The sequence below is a fragment of the Mesoplodon mirus genome, assembly GCF_964341445.2.
Source record: "Mesoplodon mirus genome assembly, chromosome: 5".
Classification (NCBI taxonomy): Eukaryota; Metazoa; Chordata; class Mammalia; order Artiodactyla; family Ziphiidae; genus Mesoplodon; species Mesoplodon mirus.
In genome coordinates, this window is record NC_138980.1 from 120583441 (window position 1) to 120607201 (window position 23761).

Genomic DNA, 23761 nt, shown 5'->3' on the forward strand with positions numbered 1-23761 from the left:
CTCACTGTTGTGGCCTCTCCCTTTGTGGAGCACAGGCTCTGGACGCGCAGGCTCAGCGGCCATGGCTCACGGGCCCAGCCGCTCTGCAGCATGTGGGATCTTCCTGGACCAGGGCACGAACCCATGTCCCCTGCATCGGCAGGCGGACTCTCAACCACTGCGCCACCAGGGAAGCCCCAGACTATTTCTAAACTTGCCTTATGTGAAACTGTATAACACTGAATTATATTCCGTGTTGATAGAACCTACCAAAGTTATTTAATATAAAGCATTCAATCATAGCTGAAACAAGGGGCCCTTCTTCATATGAGGTAGGGAGGAGAAGCAAAGCCTGAGTTTTAGAGGTTCAGAACACTGTTCAGACCCAAATGGATTCACTTTCCTTATTAAGATAGTAAAAGTATTCACATGGTGAATAAGGAAAAGCCACAGTCCCTCAAATAGCCACATATCAGGCTCCAGCTAGTTTCTTAGGGTCATACCAGTTTTATGTACTCCTTAAGGAAGTTGTATCCAAGTTGTCTTTTTACCTAAAATACTGGTAACTAGTTTTCTATTCTCCACAGAGGTCCTTGTATATATTAGAATAATATACTTAGAATGGGACGGGACCTAGCTGTCCATCCTGTAGCACAGCTCAGTTGTATTATAGACAGCCCAGAGATGTGATGCGCTTATCCAAGGTTTGGGCTTCTCTGTGGCCGAGCCAGAAGTAGAACCTGAGTCCGTGGCCCCCCATTTGAACCTCATTTCCTCACTGGCCATTGGTGGGTCTCTATCCGGTAAAATTTGAATCCTTGTTTTTTCTGGCATTGTGTGATTTTACTTTTAAATTGAGGGTCATTGTTGATTTTATGAATCACTGCATCTGTTAGGATATCTGGCATTTATTTATAGCATGGAGGTGAAGCTTGGATGCTGTGGTGCCAGATTGCCTGTGTTCACATCCCAGCCCCACCCTTTACTGGCTATGGGACCTTGTCAACTTACGTGTAGACTCTCAGTTTTTCTCATCTGTAGAGTAGCTGTAATAGTAGTACCCACCTTGTAGGGTTGTGTGGGAATTAAATGTGTTACTGGTACAGGGAGCCTGCAGTAAAAATTAACTGTAGTCATTACTCTCTTTTGAGTTAAACACTTGGGACAGTCACCTCATCTCCTTTCGGACGGTCTTCTTTTGCAGCCTGGCGCTATGTGGGGGCCATCGGAGGCTTCCTGTTCATAGGCATCCAGCTCCTCTTACTTGTGGAGTTTGCACATAAATGGAACAAGAACTGGTATGTGCCTTTATGGATAACTTCCATGTGGACTCACTCTCTGACTCAGAGAAAGTGCCCATTGTTGACAGAAGCTCTACCCCGAGTTGTATTGCCGGGGATTAGCAGCCTGCTTACACCAAAAGCAATTTTTGCTTGTTCTCTCCCTTCCTTCCTGCTCTTTGGACCTCTTCATTTACTCCTCTCCCATACTGTTTTTCTCCCCTTTCTACTTTTCCTTTTTCCACTTCATTTCTTTTCACTCTTTGGCTCTCTTTTCCCTGCACCTTCTCATTTGGGCTCTAAGACTTAGCCACACTCAACCCCACTGCTGGCACCTCGCAGCCCCTGCTCCGTGCTTGCGTTAGTGGCTGAAAATTTGGGTAGGCTTTATCTTAGGCTCTCATCCTTAGGAGATTAAAAAGAAAAAAGTACTTTGGATCTGGAGGTTCATTTTCTGCAAAGAATATTCAATGAAATAGTGCTTTTCTTTTTAAAAATTTTTTTGTTCCTTCTCAACTGCCTAAGAGGGAAAGGACCCCTTCATTAGGAAGATCTGTTGTTCTACCTTAGAAAGCCTCCCTGACTTAAAAAAAAAAATACAGACCCTTTTAAAGTGCCTTGAAAATAGGATTCACATCCTGGAATACATGGGAAATGCCAAACTATTAATGGCTCGTTTTATTACTTGCTGAGCCACATTGAGGAAATGACAGCTAGACAAGGGTCCAGCTCCTTTGGTGCTAAGGCCAGGTTGGCTCTCTTTGTGACTCTGGGCAAAGCACTGAAGTGCTCTGTCTTACTTTACTTATAAAATATGAATGAAAATAACTGCCTGCTATATCCAGTAAGGCTTTTGTAATTTTGTAGATTTTGTAGGCATCACGATATTTTGTACTGTTTGGGTAGGGGATCTGAAAGTTCTATATGAATGTGAATTTTATTTTTTATTTTGGACAAAACAAAATATACTGTCCAAATTCTCTCAAAACACTTTTCATCTTGATTATATTCCTCAGCTTGGTAGTAGTAGTAGTTGTTTTGTTTTGGTCTTGTTTTTTTGAAAATCGAATCATGAGATGCATGAGTGAAAAGATAGTGTTAGCCATTTTATTATTTGGTAAATATTGGAATAAGCACCCAAATACCATTTTAAAAATGTTTACAGCACATTGAATAATCATACAGGTAGCACTACAGGCGTGTTTTGGTGTTTTTTTCAAATCTTTTTTTTTTTTTGGGCGGGGGCTGCGCTGCGCGGCATGTGGGAATCTTAGCTCCCTGATCCAGGATTGAACCCGCGCCCCCTGCATTGGAAGTACAGAGTCGTAACCACTGGAACTCCTCTCAAATCTTAATCTCTATGATAATACAGATTTCTAGGTCTGAGTACATATATAAGTTTATTATTGCATGCTGTCCTGCATTTGGAGTCATCCCTGAAACCTAGTATGTTTGGGGCTTCTACTAGATCTTGTTTCGAGGCAGCAAAGTTTTCCTAAAGATAAGTCAAATGGTTGACTATAGTTTTATGTGACCCTGTCCTCAGTTATGCAGAAGAAATATGCACAATAAATTGGAAAGGCATTTTAATTGATTAAATACCATTCTTTCCATGGATGATGATTTTTTTGGGGGGGGGCGGGGGCGCGCTGCACCATGTGGCTTGTGGGATTTAGTTCCCAGACCAGGGATCAAATCCGGGCCCTTGGCAGTAAAAACGTGGAATCCTAACCACTGGACTACCAGGGAATTCCCTGGTGATTCTTTTTTTTTTTTTTTTTTTAATAAATTTATTTATTTATTTTTGGCTGTGCTGGGTCTTCGTCTCTGTGCGAGGGCTTTCTCTAGTTGCGGCAAGCGGGGGCCGCTCTTCATCGCCGATGCGCGGGCCTCTCACTATCGCAGTCTCTCTTGTTGCGGAGCACAGGCTCCAGATGCGCAGGCTCAGTAGTTGTGGCTCACGGGCCCAGTTGCTCCGCGGCATGTGGGATCTTCCCAGACCAGGGCTCGAACCCACGTCCCCTGCACTGGCAGGCAGACTCTCAACCACTGCGCCAACAGGGAAGCCCCCTGGTGATTCTTATGTACTTTCATTCTGAATTTTTTATTTGACAAAAGGAATGCATCACCCTATGTTTTTTCTAAAATTTTTACAAATAAACTTTGAGTAAGGAACTTCATGATAAAATATTAATATCTTTGATACTGAGTGCCTGACTTGCCCATTAAATAGTATGCTCTCTTGAGAATACTTGTGCTTTTTTACTCTAACTTTAATGTTCTGATTGATTCTGAAGCCATTTTCTGGGACTAAGTATCAATACCAAGTTTTAACGGGCATTTTGGAAGAGTTTGATTGCTTTAAAAACTTTCCAGAAACCACCCAATAGGAATGGCTTAAGAGCTTTGCAACAATTGATGTTGCTGTTGTCCTGGCTTTGAGGCCAGTGTCCCAACAAAATCTCTTTTGTCCACATACAACTGGTTGGTCTGCCTAAAATTAGGATTAAGCTAGGAAACGCACAAGTATTGTTATTTTTATGTAAATTCATCTAATTTAGGGTTTTTTTTGGTGTGTTTTTTAACAGAGATTCTTGCTTACAAGGTTAGTCTAGAAAATATAATGCTTGTATCACTCTTCATGGAACAACCAAAATTTTTCTTCCCTTTTCCTTTCTTTTTTTCTCCTTTTGTAAAGATCTTGAGGAGGAGAAGACCCCAAAGGCAATAGGATAGAAAGGCCATGGGCCTGGACACAAATGCTGCAGATTTTAATGCCCCTGGCTCTCTGGCTGTTTTACTTGAGGCATATGACTTGGCCTCTCTGACCTCAGTTTTTTTACCTGAAAAATGTTGTGGTTGGGTGATGTTTAATGTGTTTTGTTCTTTTGTTAAAAGGTAAGCTGGGGCATATTAAAAATTTTTTTAAGAGTTTGTCCGAGCAAAAATTGATTCAAATTGGGCACCCTCCAATCTGGCAGATAGAAAGGAGCTCCGAGGAGCTGTACAGAATAAAAGACGTTTGTTTATAGGCAGCAGAGAGCAGGAACAAGGAAGTTATATTAGGCAAAAAAGCAGGTTGGTTATTGTGAGGTAACTTTCCTCAGGGTATGGCAGGCGTCTACCAGTTAGGTGACATAACTAGTGCTGATCAGGGGATTCCTGATTGACTGGTTTAAGATTCCGTTTCTGGGAGAGCTGAAACTCTAAGTTGTGTTGGTTTGGCGATGTGGGGCTTAGCATAAGCGACTCCTTTCTAAGCCTGTTGTCTTGTTTTTGACACTTTCTAGGTCAATTTTTATAATTCAAAGCATCAGTTCTATATAAAAACTGAAATGACAAAAAGTAAACAGTATATTTAGGTGTTTCTTTTTGGGGGGGTTGCATTTTTTTAAATTAATTAATTTTTTTTGGCTGCATTGGGTCTTTAGTTGCGGCGAGTGGGGGCTACTCTTCGTTGCAGTGCGCGGGCTTCTCGTTGTGGTGGCTTCTCTTGTTGTGGAGCACAGGCTCTGGGCACACAGGCTCAGCAGTTGTGGCTCACGAGCTCTAGAGCTCAGGCTCAGTAGTTGTGGCACACGGGCTTAGTTTCTCCGCGGCACGTGGGATCTTCCCGGACCAGGGCTTGGACCCATGTCCCCTGCATTGGCAGGTGGATTCTTAACCACTGTGCCACCGGGGAAGCCCTATTTAGGTCTTTCTAATGAAGACCCATTTTATTTTATTTTATTTATTTATTAGATTTTCTAGATTTTAAATTAATGTTGTTCTTGGGTTTTGTTTACTCCTAACCCTCACCCGAAGCCTGAGCCCAGACATCTTTCCTAACCTGATAACCTGCTTGCTTCTGTGTCCATACACTCCTCCCCACTGCCCGGTCTTTCTCTAATCTCCATTCAAGTGCTTCTTATTGAGCACTGATTCAAAATTTTTGGAGTATATTAACTGTGTGCCGGGCACCAAGAATATAAAGATAAATAAGTCACAGCACTTATTTGGGGTGTCTATAGAAGATGTCATTGGGAGGACCCTGAGTCTGGAGCAGCAGGAATCACAGCCACTCTGCCACCATTGCTGCATCCAGTTATCCTCTAACAGTTGGCAGTCCTTGCACCAATATTCATTAAGCACCTATTATTTGCCGGGCACTCGACAGTAGGAGAGCAGCAGTGAATGCAACCGTGTCCTGCTCTGTGGAGCTTACGTTCTCCTGGGGAGAGGGGGATAGATAATCAACTTATAATCAAGCAAATACATACTAGGTTCAATGGTGAAAAGTACTGTGGAGAAAAAGAAAGGGTGTGGGAGTTGGGGTGAGCAGGGCAGGGAAAGGCTTTCATGACGAGGTGTGAGGGAGACAAAGGAAGTTGGGGAGAGCCTAAGGCAGGATTGTGCTGGCTTCTTTAAGGGGCACAGGGACATCCACTGTGGCTGGACCCCAGTGGTGAGGGAAGGGTGCAAGAGATGAAATCAGAGACAGCCCTGGGCCAGCTCATGAAGGGCTTCGGGGACCATCATGGAAGGGCACTAGAGAGGTGGAATCTAATGCACATTTTAAGTTGAGAAAAGATGAGAGGGGGTTACAGGTGCAAGTAAGGAGTCTAGTGGGAGATGATCCAGGTGAGGGACGAGGTAGCTTGGAGCCACGCGGTAGCAGCAGTCAGATTCTGATATAGTCTGAAGTTGGAAGCAGTGGAATTTGCTGCTGGGGATGGCATGGTGGTGGGGAGAGGAGAGGAGCAGGGAGAGAAAAAGACAGCGGTCAAGAGCAACTGCAGTTCTTTAATCTCCCCCCACCCCCACCCCAATGAGAAGAATGGAATTGCCATGTTCTGAGGTTGGGAAGATCACAGAAGAGCACGTTTGGGGATGGAGGCTTGAATACAGGGAAGTTAATCTGGACCTGCTAAGTTTGACATGCAGATTAGACCTCCAAGTGGAGACATTAACAGTTGGATAATAGGAGCCTGGAGTTGAGGGGAGAGGTTAGGGTTGAAGATTTAACCTTGGGAATCTAAGCATAAATTAACTGTTAAGAACGTCCTTATAGTAATAACATAGCCCAAAAGACGAGTGAGGAAACAGCTGGACCCCACCTACACACTGGTCAGCAGTGTTCACCTTTTTCCACATAATCCGTTTTCTCTCCCTGTCATCGATTACCATTTGGCTCTTTCCTTTCTCTAGTTTCATGTTCTCTTCATTTGCTCTGTGTGCCTTCTCTGTTAGAATAACACTGTGGTCATCGGAGCACCTGGCTCAGTTTCAGGAATATGATGGTCATTGTCATTTTGGCCTTTCCTCCCTGTTTTCTTTGTCTCGGGCTGCAGTAACTTAATAATTGAAACATTTTAGCTGGGTTGCTTGAACACTTTCCAGCTTTGTGAAGATAGTAAGTCTGTTGCTTTCTCTGTGAAGGTTTGGGGGAGTGTGGTTACAAAGGGCAATTGAATCCTAAGGCAGATGACAGTGATTCAGTCCATCCCCTGTTGTTCTGTCCTCTTCATTTAGCATCAATAAGCACCCTTTGTTCTGAACAGTTGCTGTAGATTGTTAAATCACTACTTATTTCTCCCATCCCTTTATTAATGTTTACATAAACCAGAGAGCACATTAACCTCCTCTTTTAGATTCTTTATTGTAAATCCCATTAAAGTTTTTACTCTTTTCCCAGCTGATTTTATTCTCCCCCCCGCTTTTTTTGGGGGGGGGCGTGCTGCATGGCTTGCGGGATCTTAGTTCCCCAACCAGGAATTGAACCTGGGCCCCTGGCAGTGAGAGCACTGAGTCCTAACCACTGGACCACCTGGGAATTCCTGTCTTCACTTTTTCTAACGTCAGACTTCTCCTTCTTCATACCTGGCATTGTTTGGGAGAAGCAGTACTAGTACAGATTCTCCTTTTCCGTGCAGAGACAGAAGAGCTGAGGTCAGCCAGTCTTTCTCCGGGTGAAGTTCATTTGCTTCTCTCTCCCTAAAGAGAAGATGAGCGTCAGCAGGAGCTGCTGGCAGCACTTGGCTAAGAGACTGGCACCTCCAGGCTCTGTGTTTATGGGGAAAACTCCAACTCCAGCAAAGAGCCACTTTTTAATACTGCCAAAACCTGTCCCAGGGTAATTGACATCCAGAATGGGGAAGCTAGAATAAAGTCTGTGGTGTATTCATTTTAGTTGATGAATACACTTGAGTCAAAGATGGCATTTTTTCAGTGTTTAGAAAAAATGCTATGCTTGAGCCAAGAAGTTTTTGCATATTTACCTGTACCTTCTAGCTTCTAGTGGGTAAAATGATGGGCCTTCTGGATAACTCATTACTATGGGCTGGGGCCTGATGGCATTAGTGAATAATGCCTGAGGGATGGTAGATGCTGTCGGAGAATCAATTGACCTGTCTTCTCTCCCCTTCCTCTTCTCCACTTCCTGGAGAAACAGGACCGCAGGCACAGCTAGCAACAAGCTGTGGTATGCCTCTCTGTCCCTGGTGACTCTCATCATGTACTCCATCGCCACAGGAGGCTTGATTTTGATGGCAGTGTTTTATACACAGAAAGATGGTTGCGTGGAAAATAAAATTCTTCTGGGGATAAACGGAGGCCTGTGTCTGCTTATTTCAGTAGTAGCCATCTCACCCTGTGTCCAAAATCGTAAGCACAGTTTTTTTCCATTCTTCCTTATTCATATTATAAATGTCTTTGAGCAACACCCCTCCCTTTTTGGAAATTATGGTCATTCCTTAATTTACCATGGGTGGGTCAGCAATAGGAACGGTGGGACCCCAGTGTCCCCTTCAAGCCCCACACTGGGGCGAATGTAATAGTCACGCATGCCTTGTGTCCAAGATTTGAGTGTAATGAAGCCAACAAATAAGGAGATAGATGTTGCCATTACATAATGTACTACAAGGAGCCTTTCAATGGAAAACACCTTTAGTGGATATTTAGCTCTTCCCTGTGATCTCTGTGTAAAACTTGAAAGAGTGAGAAGGCTACGGAAGGAGCTGTTCTGGGGCTCATCTTTCACTTAAGACCCCGTGGACCACAAATTGAGGACAGTGTGGTCCCAGAGTCAGGAAGCAGGAAATCCGATCCTGGCTCTGCCCGCAGCTAGCTCCGGGAGCTAACCTTTCTCATATCCCAATCCTTCCTCTGCAAAGCCAACAGAAACCTGTGAGCCTGATCTTACTCATGGTTGTTTCAAAGCCAAAAGGAAGAGATGATGGAAGTTCATTATTGAAATTGAGATGGTTATTACTCCTCTAGTTCCTTTAATTGATCAATTAAGAATTTCCTAAAACATTAGTATTCAGATTAAAATATTCTTTGGGTTAAATCCTACTTTTTGAAATAGTTATAATATTTTGAAGTATTTGGTTTAATGCCATTAATTGGTAAGGTGAGTCTTATTCCCATGCCAAAGAGCAACATTATAAAAGGGCCTATTTTTTACCTTTATTGGTCATTATAATTTAATAATTATAACTCTGGGAATAAATTTAATCAAAGGGAAGACTGGGTAAAACTAAATCCTTTTATGTCTGCAGGTGGTTGAAAATTTCACCAAAAAAAGGATAAATTCCTTTTATCACATCTTGGTTACTCTCAACCATCTGGACAGTTTAATTTAAATATTGTAACACTGAAGCCCTTTTCCCAGTGAATGCTCAGTCCCATAGCCTTCTTCTTTGGTTTGGACCAGCTCTGGTATTCCCAAAGGTTTTTTTGTCCATTGACAGATACGAGCTTTCTCCCACTGTCATGGACTATGAGTGTCTGATGGCCTTGTCGAATCTGGAATCCAGGCCCTCCCTATAAAATCCATCATTTACCCCACTAAACGATGTGATCTCACAAATAACGATGGTAAATTTTCTTTGGAGGTTTTGTGATTTAAGAACTAATGTTGTGAACCTCAGGGAGACCAGGCAATATGTTTCAGTACAGCTGTAGTTATTATCAAAATAGGGTGTTGGGAGAGAACTCGGTAGAACTTGTCGTCTCTAAAACAGCAGTTAGGTTCAGTGTATCACTCCCCACCCCGCCCCCTCCCCAAATGTTTTGGTGTCATCTGAGAAACACATTACGTACCTCTTCTTACCTTGAAGGGTGGGGCTCCAAGTTGGAGGGATATCATTCGGCGGAGACCTGTTTTTTTAAGGCACATATGGTTTCTCATCATTGATTTAAAACACTGTCTCTTCTCATTCTCCAGGACAGCCTCACTCTGGGTTACTGCAGTCGGGTCTCATCAGCTGCTACGTCACGTATCTCACGTTCTCAGCTCTGTCCAGCAAACCTGTAGAAATAGGTAAGCCGACTTGTTAGGGAGCCTGTGCTTGCAGGATGAATATTGTCATTTGTGGAGTGAGCACTATGTCTCTGTGAGCTATCATTTAAGTATCAGGGATACGACACATCAAAATAGAGAGATGATCTAGACTTCTTCATTAAATGAGGTCCTCAACATGGGATATGAACATGAAACTTCCTTCTCCTGAGTCTTCCTGCTGTTCAGGAAAGACATGAACTAAGGAGGGCTGTTGAGTTTGCTTTGAGGCCTAATCTGCATTTTCCTGCTCAGAAATACTCAAATGTTCAAGAAATAATCAAAAATATTCAAGAAAAATTTTTTTGCTCTTTTTTTATTATTATTTTTAGATGGTTATTAATTTTCTTTAGGTGATCATTTCTCTGACTGTAACAGAGTAGAAAGAGCATGGGAGTGGTTCTGCCACTTAAGTAACTTGTATGAAGTCACTTTTCTCTCCCTAGATATCTCGCCTTTAAAAAAAGATTTTATTTTATTATTATTATTTTTTTTTGGTTGCATGTGGTCTTTGTTGCTGCATGCAGGCTTTCTCTAGTTGCAGGAGCAGGGGCTGCTCTTTCTTGTGGTGCGCGGGCTTCTCATTGTGGTGGCTTCTCTTGTTGCGAAGCATGGGCTCTAGGCGCGTGGGCTTCAGTAGTTGTGGTGTGCAGGCTCAGTAGTTGTGGCTCGTGGGCTCTAGAGCACAGGCTCAGTAGTTGTGGTGCATGGGCTTAGTTGCTCCATGGCATGTGGGATCCTCCCAGACCAGGACTCGATCCTGTGTCCCCTGCATTAGCAGGTGGATTCTTAACCACTGCGCCACCAGGGAAGCCCCTAAAATAAGAATTTTAATTATTATTTTAAGAAGATAATTAAATAAAATTCTTCTTTTATAGGGTGGTTTTTAAGATTTCAGTGAGTATGTGTGTGTATGTAAGTATAAGTACAGTTCCTGACATGTAGTAGGTGCTGTATAAAGGGTACCTATTATTCTTGTAGAGTAGTTGCAATGAATATTTGAGAACTATAAAAGCACTATTATATTATAAGCTTTCCCAGTAAAGGACCAAATTTTCTTGTGTTGATTTCCAAACTCATTATATTTCATCATCTTTATCACTTTTGTGATATATAAAATGTGTATATAAATGTATACTCATATACACGTGAATATGTTTGGGTACATTTTATCTTATATACATCAGGTGAAATGCATGTACTCTCTTTTCTCTAGAACAGAAAATTGAAGTTGTTTTCCTTTTTTAAATTTAGAAAGCAAATGCAAAGATAATTTGAAACTTTTAGCATATACATGTACTACATATGGGTCTTGCCTTTATAGCTATTTATAGTACAATGCAAATATAATTGTACGTCTTATATTAAGTATAGTCTATCCTGGATATAATTTTTTTTAATCTCTATCTTGACTCTAAGTTTATTTAAGTCTAGTCTATTTAAGACTTTTATGAGTGTTTTGACTATTTACGTATTAATCTCTGTTTTTAACTTAACGGGGTTTTTGGTTACAACATTTTTCTTTTTAATGGCAGGTATCACTTAAATACAGAAAAAAAACTTTTATTTTTAATTTTGGGTGGTACTACTTAAATAGCAAAGTTCATATTTTGGTCAGTTTTGTAAAGAAAATTTTCATTGGCCTAAGAATAAAGATTCCTTAAACCACAGCACACACAGTTAAGTTTACAGTTTCAAGTGGGAGCACCAGTAATAATTTTAGTCCAACCTTAAACTCTTAGAATGTACATGTTTATAAAATGGTTTCTAGCCTGTTATTTTATGTTTATGTTTCTTACTTTTGGGCAGAGTAGGCAAACAGATCCAGCTTGGGTGTTCAAAATTGAAGACTCTGTGATAGATAAAAAGTAAATGACTAGTGATGGTAATATGATAGAAATCTTTGTTATGTAGCCTCTCACAATTTTTTAAAGCTCTAGACCACTTGAGGAGGTTCCCATGTTACAGCCGTAAGATGTCATGACTGTCCTATTACCAACAGTAAAATGACTTCTCATCTGGGTTCAGGCTGTCGGCCAGATAGCAGTTCCTGCAGGTTCCTGTTTAATGTAATAGTCTTGACACTCCTCCAGGGAGGATAGACATGGAGGATGCTCTCAGTTAGCTGCACGCTACCTGTTGCCCAATCAACTGAAAAATGACCTACGTTTACTCTTTACTATTGTTTCAATAGTTCTGAAAAATAGCACGACTCTTAGAAAGTCCTGGGACTGATGATTCCTTTAGCACTAAGCTGGAACCTGAGGGTCTTGCTCCGAGAGGCTTCCTGGGTGGCAGAGGGTGCTTCACAGTAGTAACAATCTAGTCTGAGTCGAGTGGGACAGTAGAGGAAAAGCTTCCAGTGCTGAGTCTTCACTGTTCTGCACTGCATGAATTTTCCCAAAGTGAATGCATCCCTGAGTTACAGCAGGCTTTTCTAATTTGGCTCTGATTCCTTTCCCTTTTCTTCACAAGTTCTAGATCAGCATGGGAAGAACGTCACCATCTGTGTGCCTGACTTTGGTCAGGACCTGTACAGAGACAAAAACTTGGTTGCTGGACTGGGTACCACTCTGTTGTGTGCGTGCATCTTGTATTCCTGGTAAGTTTCAGGAGTTACCTAAGGCCATCTTTGCAGACTTTAAAAGTATAAGAGGAGAATTTAAATACGTTTTAGCAGTGTGAGGCAGCCAAACAAATACCATCTGAGGAAGAGGGAAAATGTAGCCCGAAGTAAAAAGGTGGTATTACAGCATGAAATCTAGGTGTTTGGACTTCATTTGCCTAACTTGTATTTCTATGCAGTAAATAAAATAAATATATATGGTACGTTGCAATCCTTTAACAGACGGTTGAGTACTACTTGCTAAAGCATTTTTGGAGAGTAAGGGAGCACAAAGTGAGGAAGAGGTGGTATGTGCCAGAATGTTTTGGCAACTTTCTACTCCAGCGGAAATACCGTTTGTTCTCTTGTTGATGGAAAGAGTACAAAGTACTCTTTGCTCCATACACAGTCATTCTGTGCTTGGTCCAGGAAAGACAGGAAGCATCCCTTTTCTTTTATGCTGAAACCCACATTGCTATTAAGGAGGCGAAGTCATTCCTCCAAAAGTAGGTGTGATACATAAGCAGGCTGTGTTGCAGATGCTTGGGGTGAGGTTTATTCCACCTTCAAAATCTGTAGAAGATACAAGAAGGAGAAAAGTAAAGGGTAGGAATGATAAGTTTCTTACTTCAGGTACATATTTCACTGATGATCAAGCTTCCCTTTGACAGTAACCCTTTCATATTTAGGTTTTACTCCTGTGTTTTACATTTCATTTGTTATATTTCGTCTTTATTTTTATTTAAAAATATATACACACACACATATATATGTGTGTGTGTGTATATATATATTTATTTATTTATTTTGGTTGTGCCGGGTCTTAGTTGCAGCATACGGGATCTTCGTTGCGGCATGTGGGCTCTTAGTTGTGGCATGCATGCGGGATCTAGTTCCCCAACCAGGGATCAAACCTGGGCCCCCTGCATTGAGAGCATGGAGTCTTACCCACCAGACCACCAGGGAAGTCCCTCGTTTGTTATATTTCAGTGTCTAAAATTTCAGCTAGTCACAGGCACATGGTAATCTTCCTCTGGCCAAAACTGTACCATCCTGGTGGTCATGGCTTGTATAAATAGAATGTCTCTCTGAGCATGTTGGCTTTTTCTCTTAGAGCTTCTAACACCCCCTAATGCCATAGAGAGGGACCAACAGACATAGACATAGATGACAGACGTAGACAAGAGAACTGATTTTTATAAAGCACGTGTTCACAGTCATGCATCAAGCTTTCAAACGCGTGCAAGCTCTCAGCCTGTCTGTGATGTGGTGACAGCCTTTCCATGCTGCAGCAGAAGGGACTGTGGTGACCGGTTTCTGGCCTTGCGCCGTTATTAATTCCATACTTGTTCACTGATTCAGGCCCTTATCAATGAATGTTTTCAGGAAACCCATAAAGGCCACCCACAGTTTAATGCTGATTCTCAGCCCTTCCTTTCTTAAGTTTTTCCTTCCTGAGTCTGTTATTGTTGGGCTTTGGGGAGTAGTGTCAGCAACATGGCTAATTTTACGATTTGTCACTCACATTTTTTTCTGTATTGGTATGTAAAAAAATATTGGTAAATCCAGTGAGGAGAAAGTAGGTTACTAAACTATAAGTATAGAATATTCCATTTTTAAAATAAAATATAGTTGTATTTACACATGTAGAAAAACTCCTGGAAGGAGATAAACCAAGCTTGTAAGAGTAGTGGTATTAGGGAGAACATTTTTTTCTGTTTTTTTCTTAAAAAAAAAAATTTTTTTTTTTTTTTTTTTTTTTTTACAATGAGCTAGTGTTTCTTTTTGTTTGTGCTATCAGAAAAAAAGCGCTGTAAAGATATTGGATAGAATAAAATCCTGTTTTTGAGTTGCTGAATGCCTAATCCTGCATGATAAAAAATGTTTGTGCCCTTAGATAAAAATAGGGCATGATTTGCTCTAAGCCCATCAATGGAAAAGATGGCAAAAATGCTTTTTTTTTTTTTTTTTTTTTTTTTTGCGGTACGCGGGCCTCTCACTGTTGTGGCTTCTCCCGTTGTGGAGCACAGGCTCCGCGGCCATGGCTCACGGACCCAGCCGCTCCGCGGCATGTGGGATCCTCCCGGACCAGGGCACGAACCTGTGTCCCTGCATCGGCAGGCGGACTCTCAACCACTGCGCCACCAGGGAAGCCCACACAATGCTATTCAATGTGCTGATAGAACTGCCACCAGTGGTGTTGGCTTGTGGTGTGGAATTTCCACCCTGTTAGATTTTCACTGCCACCCTTGAGTGAGAAATAATGAATAAAACATTGCTCCTTTTGGAATTTAGAGGCACTTTAGTGGAGGTTGGTAAGGTCTAATCTGATATTCCCAAAAGATAACAACTTTCAAAGCTGACAGCTGCTACTTAACATCTGTCTAAATGCCAGTAACAAACGTTTTTGAATGCTGGTAATCAAACTGCAAAACCATAGCGTGCAAAGGAACGAGGAGACAGAAAACAGCAGCCACACCGAGTGGAGATGAGGAGTAGCCAGGCAGCTCCAGGGTATTGGTGTAACACACGGCACGAACACACTGCCTGGTGATGGCAGGGGATTCCTCAGGGGTCAGTGAAGTGCTGCCCAGGGTGGGGTGAGGGTGTCTGAGTGACTGATGTTTGCTCTGATTACCCACCACAGCTCCAGGAGGAATGGGCTTTGAGAACTTTATACCAAGCATCTTGGAGCTCAAGGGGTACTAAGTTCAGCCTAGGAGGGCCTTGAACAGGGAGGTGTGAGAGGCGGCCCAATTAGGAGTGTTTCAAATCTTGACTTTCCTAGACTCAGAGGATTGAGAGATTGGAAGATACTACAGAAGGAGGCTGCACTGCCTGGGCGAAAACTGTCATTTGAAGATGATTGCAGGAATATCTAGAATTCTCCATAGAATCTGTAGGAAGCCAGAAGATTGGGTGGTGTGTGCATTGAAGGGAGAAGAAATCACCTGTTTTCAGTGGAAGTCCAGGATTGCTTGGGATTGGGGTTAACTTTTTTTGGTAAGATCTTAGAGGCTCACTGTGCTATGTTCTTACCCAACTGGAGTCTCCTCACCCCCGACACACACTCTCTCTCTCTCAAACACTTCTTTAGGAGGCTCTCATGATGACCTCCAGTCTCAGTTTCTGGCTCTCTGTCCCAAGTCCTGCTTCTGGGCACTCACTATGAGGCTGTTTTACTCTTGGCTGTCTTAGCTTGGAAGAAGGGCTCAGCCAAAACTCACTCGCCAGCTTTCCAACTGAGGCTGCCCTTTCTCCCAAAGCCTCTTCTACTGTACCCAGGCATTATGCTGTAAAGCAATGTCACAGCCCGGACCCTGTCAGGAGTCCCCCGATGGCTCTTTCTATAAGCGGATGCCCCTGTACCCCCTTAGACCTGGATCCTTGCTGTCATAGGCCCTGGCCTCCCCCAGCTATTCCTTAAGTCCCTCCTTGGTCTCTAGATTTTGATTGAAATTGTTATTCTGTTGGCTTCAAGTTCACAAACTGTCAGATGAGACAGGATCATGGAGTCGATCAAGTTCAATTCCCTCTTGGGAATTCTCTGGCGGTCCAGTGGTTAGGACTCTGTCCTTTCATTGCTGAGGGCCCAGGTTTCATCCCTGGTTGGGAAGCTAAGATCCCACAAGCTGTGTGCCCCCCCCCCCGCAAAAAAAAAGAAGAGTTCAATTCCCTCGTTGTACACATAAGGAAAATTGAGATGTGGAGACTGCTCCTATATTTCTCCCCCAGTTCAGGAAACATTTCCTTACATCTCCTTTGCTGGTGTATTGGGAGAGACAGGTTCATAGTCATCCCCCCCCCCCCCCCCCCCCCGGGAAGACTTGGAGTAAGATCCTTCACTTAGGTGGAACAATCAGCTGGATGACTTGCATAATTGCATTATTAGGAGGCATTTGTGCTGTAAAATGTTCCCTGGCTATTTCAGTTTTAGCTATGCTTAAGAGGAAAAAAATAACTCTTTTTTCAGCTGTCTTAGGAATTTGAGTACAAAATTGGAAACACTAAGAATCTTTAATAAAGGTCAAACAACTTGCTAGTTCCAAATGGGACATTTCACAGCACTATAGCAGAACATATGGAAATAGGTGCAAGATTGGTAAGATGGCACTGGAGAGATTGGTTTAAATGGAGAAAAGTTGGCAAATCAAGGAGGGTTATCTATTCTTTTGGTGTGTTCTGGACCTACTGCTTTTATTTAAGAAGGAGCGGGGGGAGTACCTTTTGGGAATCCTGTTTCTCCCTAACCTGCCAGCTAGAAGTTTTCATGTCTCTGCATCAGGAACATGTTGAGGGCCCCTTTCCACCAACTCTGGTTTCCACTGGGAACATAACTGAACTTGATTATGCCAAGTCTGAGAACAGTCACGGGATCTCTCAAGGGCCCTGTAAGTTTGTCAGGGGTAGAATCTGTGGTCTCCGATAGGAAAGTCTGGACGTGTTGTCTAGAGATTTTCTGTGACCTAGTGGAGTTTGGCCAGTTCCAGAACCGCTGAAGCAGATGTGGAGGGGCACCTGCATTGCAAATCATTCTTCCAATATGGAAGAGATTCTGGACATGGAAGAGATTCTGGACATGACAGAGGTTGGGAGGGGTTGGGGGTAGCAGGGAGACGTTTTTCTTTTTTGGTTGTCACAACAACTGCAAGATGCCCCTGGCTTTTGGTGAGTGAGGGCTCGAGATATTAAACAAATAAGGTGATTAGACCTTCTGTGTCCACTGAAGCATTGTCCCAACCAAATGCTGTCAGGCTCCTCGCACCCCCACAGGAAGTACTGGGTTAAAGTCACTCAGGCCTTAGCCCTGGAAGGGAAGAGGTTATGGATAATCCGGGAATTGTTGTCTTGTGCTGACCAGATGGGTCTTAGTAATAGCCAGAGTGCAGACAATAAGAATTTCCTAGGCTTTTAAAGAGTTTGTAAAAACAATATTTTCTCAGTAATTTTAAGAAGAGTGTTTTGCGGGTAAAGGCCATGACTGAATAAAGACCTTATTTTATGGTAACATCTACTTATAGAAGTCACATGTCACTAATGATGAACTGATTATAGGTATTTTTAGAAGAACAAAAGCTTCCCCTTTTAAAGTGCTCTCTGATGATGGAAGCAAAGTGGCAGAGGTGCCAGGATCAAAAGCTTTGCTTTTATGAAACCATTTTATTCCCAAGAATTTATGAAATGGAATATTTATTTGAACTTTTTTTTAAAGAATAAATATCATCTTTCAGATGAAAATTCCAGATATTGATCTCTTCCTAAAGTTAAGTTACATTTTCCTCCATGGAAACAATATACCGTGTTAAATCATAATTCATATGCACAAAATGTAGCATGCCCTTGAGTGCAGGAGCAAGGTGTATGTGTTTCTTGGGCGCACAGCCATTGGGAATCGTTTCTGTCATTCCTCAGACCAGGCTCAAAGTCAGGAAGTGGGAGTGGAGTGGGCCTCCATTAACATCCATCTGTTCAAAGCAGAAGTGAAAGTGATGCTATTGGACTTGAGTGGACCACAAAAGAAGCAATGCTCTTGGATCCCAGAGGACCTTTTTACGAGGAAAACTTTTTATTGTTTATTTGCATCTCATCGATCTCTCCTGGAGAGAGAGGATGAGAATGAGCAGAGAAGGTAGTGCTGCATCTTGCAGTTTATTTGGTTGAAATGAGTCTGCTAATTCCTGCCTCTCCACTAGCCCCTCCGCCCCCAGGCTAGCACATTTGCTGCAGGAGGGCAGGGATTGTTGTGTGTTTCACTGAGTCCCCAGTGCTTAGAACAGGGCCTGGCACATGGCACACCTTCGGTAAATATTTGCTAAATCAATCTGTAAAGATTATTCATATATATTGAATATTTTTCTATTTGCTTAAAATGGTCCTTTTTTCCCCCCAGGAAAAATAAATACCTTTTTTTTTTTTTTTTTTTTTTTTTACCCCTGTAAGCCAGATTTTATAACATTTTACCTCTCTAGGCATGGGGAGAGTGGCAGGAAGAATTTTTTTTAATCACACTGATAACTACTCTGTGCTGAATTTCCAAACAGAAAACCTTGTTTTGCCATAGGCTGATTATCACAGAAAATAGCGATGACCTTTGCTTTTCATGCCTTTGCATTTTGTTGCCATTTCTGGCTTCTTTCATTGCTTTTGATTCCTTCTAAGTGAGACTAGTCAAAGGGAGGGGAAAGATAAAAATGAAATCTGAAAATTATTGGCATTTGAGGGAGGAGAAGTGGAAACCAATAGTGAAAACCAAGATAATAGGATCAAAAAATGACTTTATTGATCGATTGATTGATGGTTGGTACGCGGGCCTCTCACTGTTGTGGCCTCTCCCGTTGCGGAGCACAGGCTCCGGACGCGCAGGCTCAGTGGCCATGGCTCACGGGGATCCTCCCGGACCGGGGCACAAATCCGTGTCCCCTGAATCGGCAGGCGGACTCTCAACCACTGCGCCACCAGGGAAGCCCCGACCTTTATTTTTTTTAACCTATAAACTTCTCTTTGCATAAAATGACCTCATGCCACATGGGAAAAAAACATCAGCCATCGAACAGGTCAGGCAATTTTGGAATAAAGTGGGTTGTTAAAATAGACTTTTATTTAAGCAGAACTGTAGGTTAGAGTGAGCCTCTCACTGGAGCCTCCGTCCGCCAGGAGGCTCTGCCCTCCTTCTATGTGATATAACACATTAATAGCCTTTGCTGACCTTTTTATTTATCTCTTAGTTTGACATCTACGACCAGGTCAAGTTCCGATGCTCTGCAGGGGCGGTACGCAGCTCCTGAACTGGAAGTAAGCTCATTTCCTTTTCTTGCCCAGCTTCCTCTCAGAAGACCCATTTTTCAGAAGGCTTTTTATGTGTTTATTTGCATCTTTAGTGGTCTGTATTCCACGATCCCATTTTTCTCCTCAGGAAGGAATACAGTTTTCGTACAGGAAAAGAAATGTCCTGAATATACTACAGGATTAAAGTAAATCCTTGATTTTCCTCCAACAAATTTGGCCTCTGGTGTGGCATTCGGCCGCCCCACTTCCACCAGAGGCCTGGGTAGCTCGTTGGGCTGTTCTTTGCTCATTTCCTCTGTTGTAACAGAATGTGTGCAGGTTGTCTTAACTTCTGGCCCATTCCCCTCATCTTTACCTGTCTGCGCTCTCCGTACACGGCACGGCCATGAGGTCATACGGTAGCTGTGGGAAGGAGAGGGGAGGAACGCGCCTGCGCTCTGTGCCACCCTGCTGGGCACTGTCTGTACACGAGCTTGTTAACTGCAGCAGCGCCAGCAGGTGGGCATCTCATGGGGCGAAGAATGGTGAACAGTCGGCGTCCGAAGAACCAGGCTAGTCAGCATTTTGCCTGTCGGTCAGCAGAATGTCATTTTCATCCTTGTGCAAACGTCTTTTTTCTGGGGCCCTCAGTGGAACATCCACCAAGGTCACAAAAGGTCTAATCAGATGGAGGCAGCCAGGAAGAGACTCAGCCCTGACCCCAAGAGTGGAACGAACAGGAGGTTCCGATGATGGCTGAGACTAGCTGTGTTCTAAGTGCTACATCTGTGACTTCATTTAATCTTCAAAGAAACCCAAGGAGGGTTTTATCTCCATTTCACAGAAGGGGGAAAAACAGAAAAGTTAAGTCCTTGAAACTTTTGATTTGCCAGCGTGTAAACCATGCCCTCTGGTTCCAGAGTCTGTGCTGTGTTCCTAACCACCCCTGCTCGAGATTTAGCTGCTCTCTGCGGGCCCTGCTGATCCTGCCTGGCGTCCGACCCCTGGCTGCATGGAGGAAGAGCCCTGGTGTCTGTCCAGATATGGGCACTTTGTTCTGCAGTGGGTCTCTGGGGATGGTCCTCCCTGCACCTGACCTGGAGACAGTGGACCATTATGAGGGGTTGTCAGTCTGCCAGTATCATTCACCAGCTCTTTCTGTCACTTGAAGAAGGAGAAAACTGTGCTGAGTTTGAATGGATTACTGCCTATTGTCCAGAAGAGAATGGCCTCTAGAAGGCAAGTGGTCGTTCACACAGCTGACTGGGTCACCCCCTGCTGAGGTTGGACCGCTCTGGCTTCAATATCCCCATTGTGTACACAGTTAAAGTGCAAAGAACAGCAAGTCTCCGAGTTAGATTTAAGAGAGGATGTTCTTCTTCTCATTCCAAGGAAAGAGCCCCAGCGTTTCCCTCTGAACTGGAGAGCACACGGGATGGAAGTTGGTTTGCTAACTCCTTACCTCGCATTTCACAGGATATACCTTTGAAAGAGAGAGTTAGTCATTTCTTGTTGTAACTTAAGCTTCAAAAGAACTGGGACCCCAGCATACCATGTCTTGGCCCCATTGAATGAATTAGTGAATCTTAGACTGTATCACTTGATCCAAGATTCTGTCAAGGCCAATCCCTCTATGACAAATTTCCTTGATGCATGAAGGAAAAAGGGCTTGGCTTTGAGGTGTATAAATGGGACGAAGGCTCAAGCTCCCACGTCCTTGCCCCTGGCTCTCTGTTCTTTGTCGTGAAATGGTTGTTAGCCAGAAGGTGCTGAGGACCCAGCACTTCCCAGATTGTCTTGGCATGTGTAACATTATTCTTACACTTCTGGAATCCTGTAGTAATTTTTCGTACCCTGATTTTTAAAAATTGTTTATTGTTTTGAGTAGGTCAGAAACATGGCATGACATTTGGAAGGAACCAAGGACTGTTAAAGGAAAGCATCCCATCCATCTCTGTCCCCAGCACCCCTGCCCCCATGAGGCAGCCAGCTCAGAGCCCGATTTTAATAGGAAATGTGGGCAGGCCTCCTGGACCCAGATCCCTTAGTTTTACCCTTTCTGAGTCTGTCAGCCCCACCATCTCCTAGATACCACATGCTGCCTATTGGGGTTCAGTGTGTTCCTCTCCCAGATCTGTCACTAACCTAATTTTGTGACTTCAGGCCAGTTATTCAGCCTGCGTGACCCCAGTTTCCTCACGTGTAAACAGGATAATGATCCCAGCCCCAGGCGCTGAAGAGGATTTCATCAAGTAGCCAGTAGAGCAAAGCACCAGGAGTGAGCTCCATGAATGTGGCGACCTTGTCTCATTCACTTTGTGTTCCAGGTTGAGTTTTCCAGAAGCAGCCACCGAGGCAGAGCCTGAGGTGCAGGATGTTTATTAGGGACCAACACCTGTGGAAGGAGGGAAGGGGGCAGCATGGGGCAGCGGGTGAAGTCGAAGGGCACTGCAGGCTGGGCAGAGCCACTGCTCACCCCCCGGGCACTCGGAGCAGATACGCGACCCATCAGAGCTGTCCCCCAGGGGTCCGTGGCTGTGCCTTTACAGCCCTGCCGTGAGCTGTCATTCTGTGTGGGTTGCCCAGGATAGGCTCCTTCGAGGGTGGAGCCACCCACAGCTGGGGCAAAGCCTGGAGCTGCCTTCTAGAGCCTCGCAGTAGCTGAGCAAGCACTAAGGGAGCACCTTGGAACGGGATCTGGGTGGCTCACCTCCAGGTCCTTATTTCCTGTCACTAGCCCCCAGAGTGTCTTGGAAGAACAGACACATAATCAGAACCTTTCGAAGGAGTGAAGCGTGCAGTTCGGGGCTTGGGATATAGTTCAGCTGCAGAAGGTTTGGCACATAGGTGGCCTTTAGTTCTTAACCAACGTGGAGATAGAAAAGCAGAAAGCAAGCCGCCTGACTTTGTTGGTTTTGCCCTCGCAGGTAGCCCGGTGTTGTTTTTGCTTCGGCTCTGGTGGAGAGGGTAAGTAGACAGCTTTCCTTCTGTGCTCCGTGTGGCCCTGCAGACCTGTAGCTCTAGTCTGTAGGCATTTGGGATTCAGGCACAAATAACTTGAGTGGTAAGAGGAAATTTTTATTCCAGAGCTGGTTTATTGTTATGTGTTACACTTTATACATTCTTCCCAAAGGGTTGCTGGGATTCGTTTGTGTTGATATTCTGGCAAGCGAAGAACAGTCTATATTTTGGGTCATGTTTATATAAGTTACATTACCCAGTGAGATTTCAAGGAGCGGGAGGTGCATTTTTTAAAGGAATGATAATTTGGAAAATTTCTTTCGTTCAGCTTACTTTTCTTCTTGAATCAGAGCATCCCAGGGGCTTGAGAACTCTTGCTCCGCTCTCTCATTTTCTTCTGAGCTTATAATACGTTTTGTGTGTTTAAGGGGTCTCTTCTGTTAAAATAAATGTGACCGACATTAGATAACTCATCCTGTTATAGAAGGTTCTGGGGTGAGGTGGGCGTTTGGGACTTATGGCATAGATGAAATTGCCTGAGGGTACAAATGATTTTTGACAGCTTTTCTACTCAACAGCCCCTGGGATGGGAATTAGCGAGTGTGGCTTTGCAAAAATGGTAAACATGCATGTGTTCACTCACTGGGCTTGTGCTCGCTTTGTGGGTCACAGACACAGAAGAGAAGCAGAATGTGAAAGAGGGCCCGAGGGTCATTTATGATGAGAAGAGAAGCACTGTCTACAGCTATGCCTATTTCCACTTCGTATTCTTCTTGGCTTCCCTCTATGTGATGATGACCGTCACCAACTGGTTCAAGTGAGTGGCCCCATTGTCTTAGATGTTTTAGAAGTTGTTTAAAAAAACATCCTATTCTTTTTTTTTTTACATCTTTATTGGAGTATAATTGCTTTACAATGGTGTGTTAGTTTCTGCTTTATAACAAAGTGTATCAGTTATACATATACATATGTTCCCATATCTCTTCCCTCTTGCGTCTCCCTCCCTCCCACCCTCCCTATCCCACCCCGCTAGGTGGTCACAAAGCACCGAGCTGATCTCCCTGTGCTAGGCGGCTGCTTCCCACTAGCTATCTATTTTACATTTGGTAGTGTATATATGTGCATGCCACTCTCTCACTTCGTCCCAGCTTACCCTTCCCCCTCCCCGTGTCCTCAAGTCCATTCTCCAGTAGGTCTGTGTCTTTATTCCTGTCTTACCCCTAGGTTCTTCTTGACATTTTTTTTTCTTAAATTCCATATATATGTGTTAGCATACGGTATTTGTCTTTCTCTTTCTGACTTACTTCACTCTGTATGACAGACTCTGGGTCCATCCACCTCATTACAAATAGCTCAGTTTCATTTCTTTTTGTGGCTGAGTAATATTCCATTGTATATATGTGCCACATCTTCTTTATCCATTCATCCGATGATGGACACTTAGGTTGTTTCCATCTCCGGGCTATTGTAAATAGGGCTGCTATGAACATTTTGGTACATGTCTCTTTTTGAATTATGGTTTTCTCAGGGTATATGCCCAGTAGTGGGATTGCTAGGTCATATGGTAGTTCTATTTGTAGTTTTTTAAGGAACCTCCATACCGTTCTCCATAGCGGCTGTACCAATTCACATTCCCACCAGCAGTGCAAGAGTGTTCCCTTTTCTCCACACCCTCTCCAGCATATATTGTTTCTAGATTTTTTGATGATGGCCACTCTGACTGGTATGAGATGATATCTCATTGTAGTTTTTATTTGCATTTCTCTAATGATTAATGATATTGCGCATTCTTTCATGTGTTTGTTGGCAGTCTGTATATCTTCTTTGGAGAACTGTCTATTTAGGTCTTCT

At 43.4% G+C, this 23761-nt stretch overlaps 1 protein-coding gene across 4 annotated transcripts in view; it reads left to right on the forward strand.

Annotated features, from left to right (window-relative positions):
• SERINC5 (serine incorporator 5) overlaps nucleotides 1–23761 on the forward strand; it is a 196505-nt gene that overhangs the window by 165391 nt on the left and 7353 nt on the right. For all 4 annotated transcript variants that reach the window (XM_082624089.1, XM_082624090.1, XM_082624088.1 and 1 more), the window contains 7 exons: nucleotides 1184–1277; nucleotides 7690–7901; nucleotides 9466–9561; nucleotides 12055–12181; nucleotides 18910–18976; nucleotides 21877–21916; nucleotides 22583–22727. In XM_082624089.1, coding sequence (XP_082480215.1) covers nucleotides 1184–1277; nucleotides 7690–7901; nucleotides 9466–9561; nucleotides 12055–12181; nucleotides 18910–18976; nucleotides 21877–21916; nucleotides 22583–22727 — 781 coding nt within the window. The remainder of the gene's footprint in view (nucleotides 1–1183; nucleotides 1278–7689; nucleotides 7902–9465; nucleotides 9562–12054; nucleotides 12182–18909; nucleotides 18977–21876; nucleotides 21917–22582; nucleotides 22728–23761) is intronic.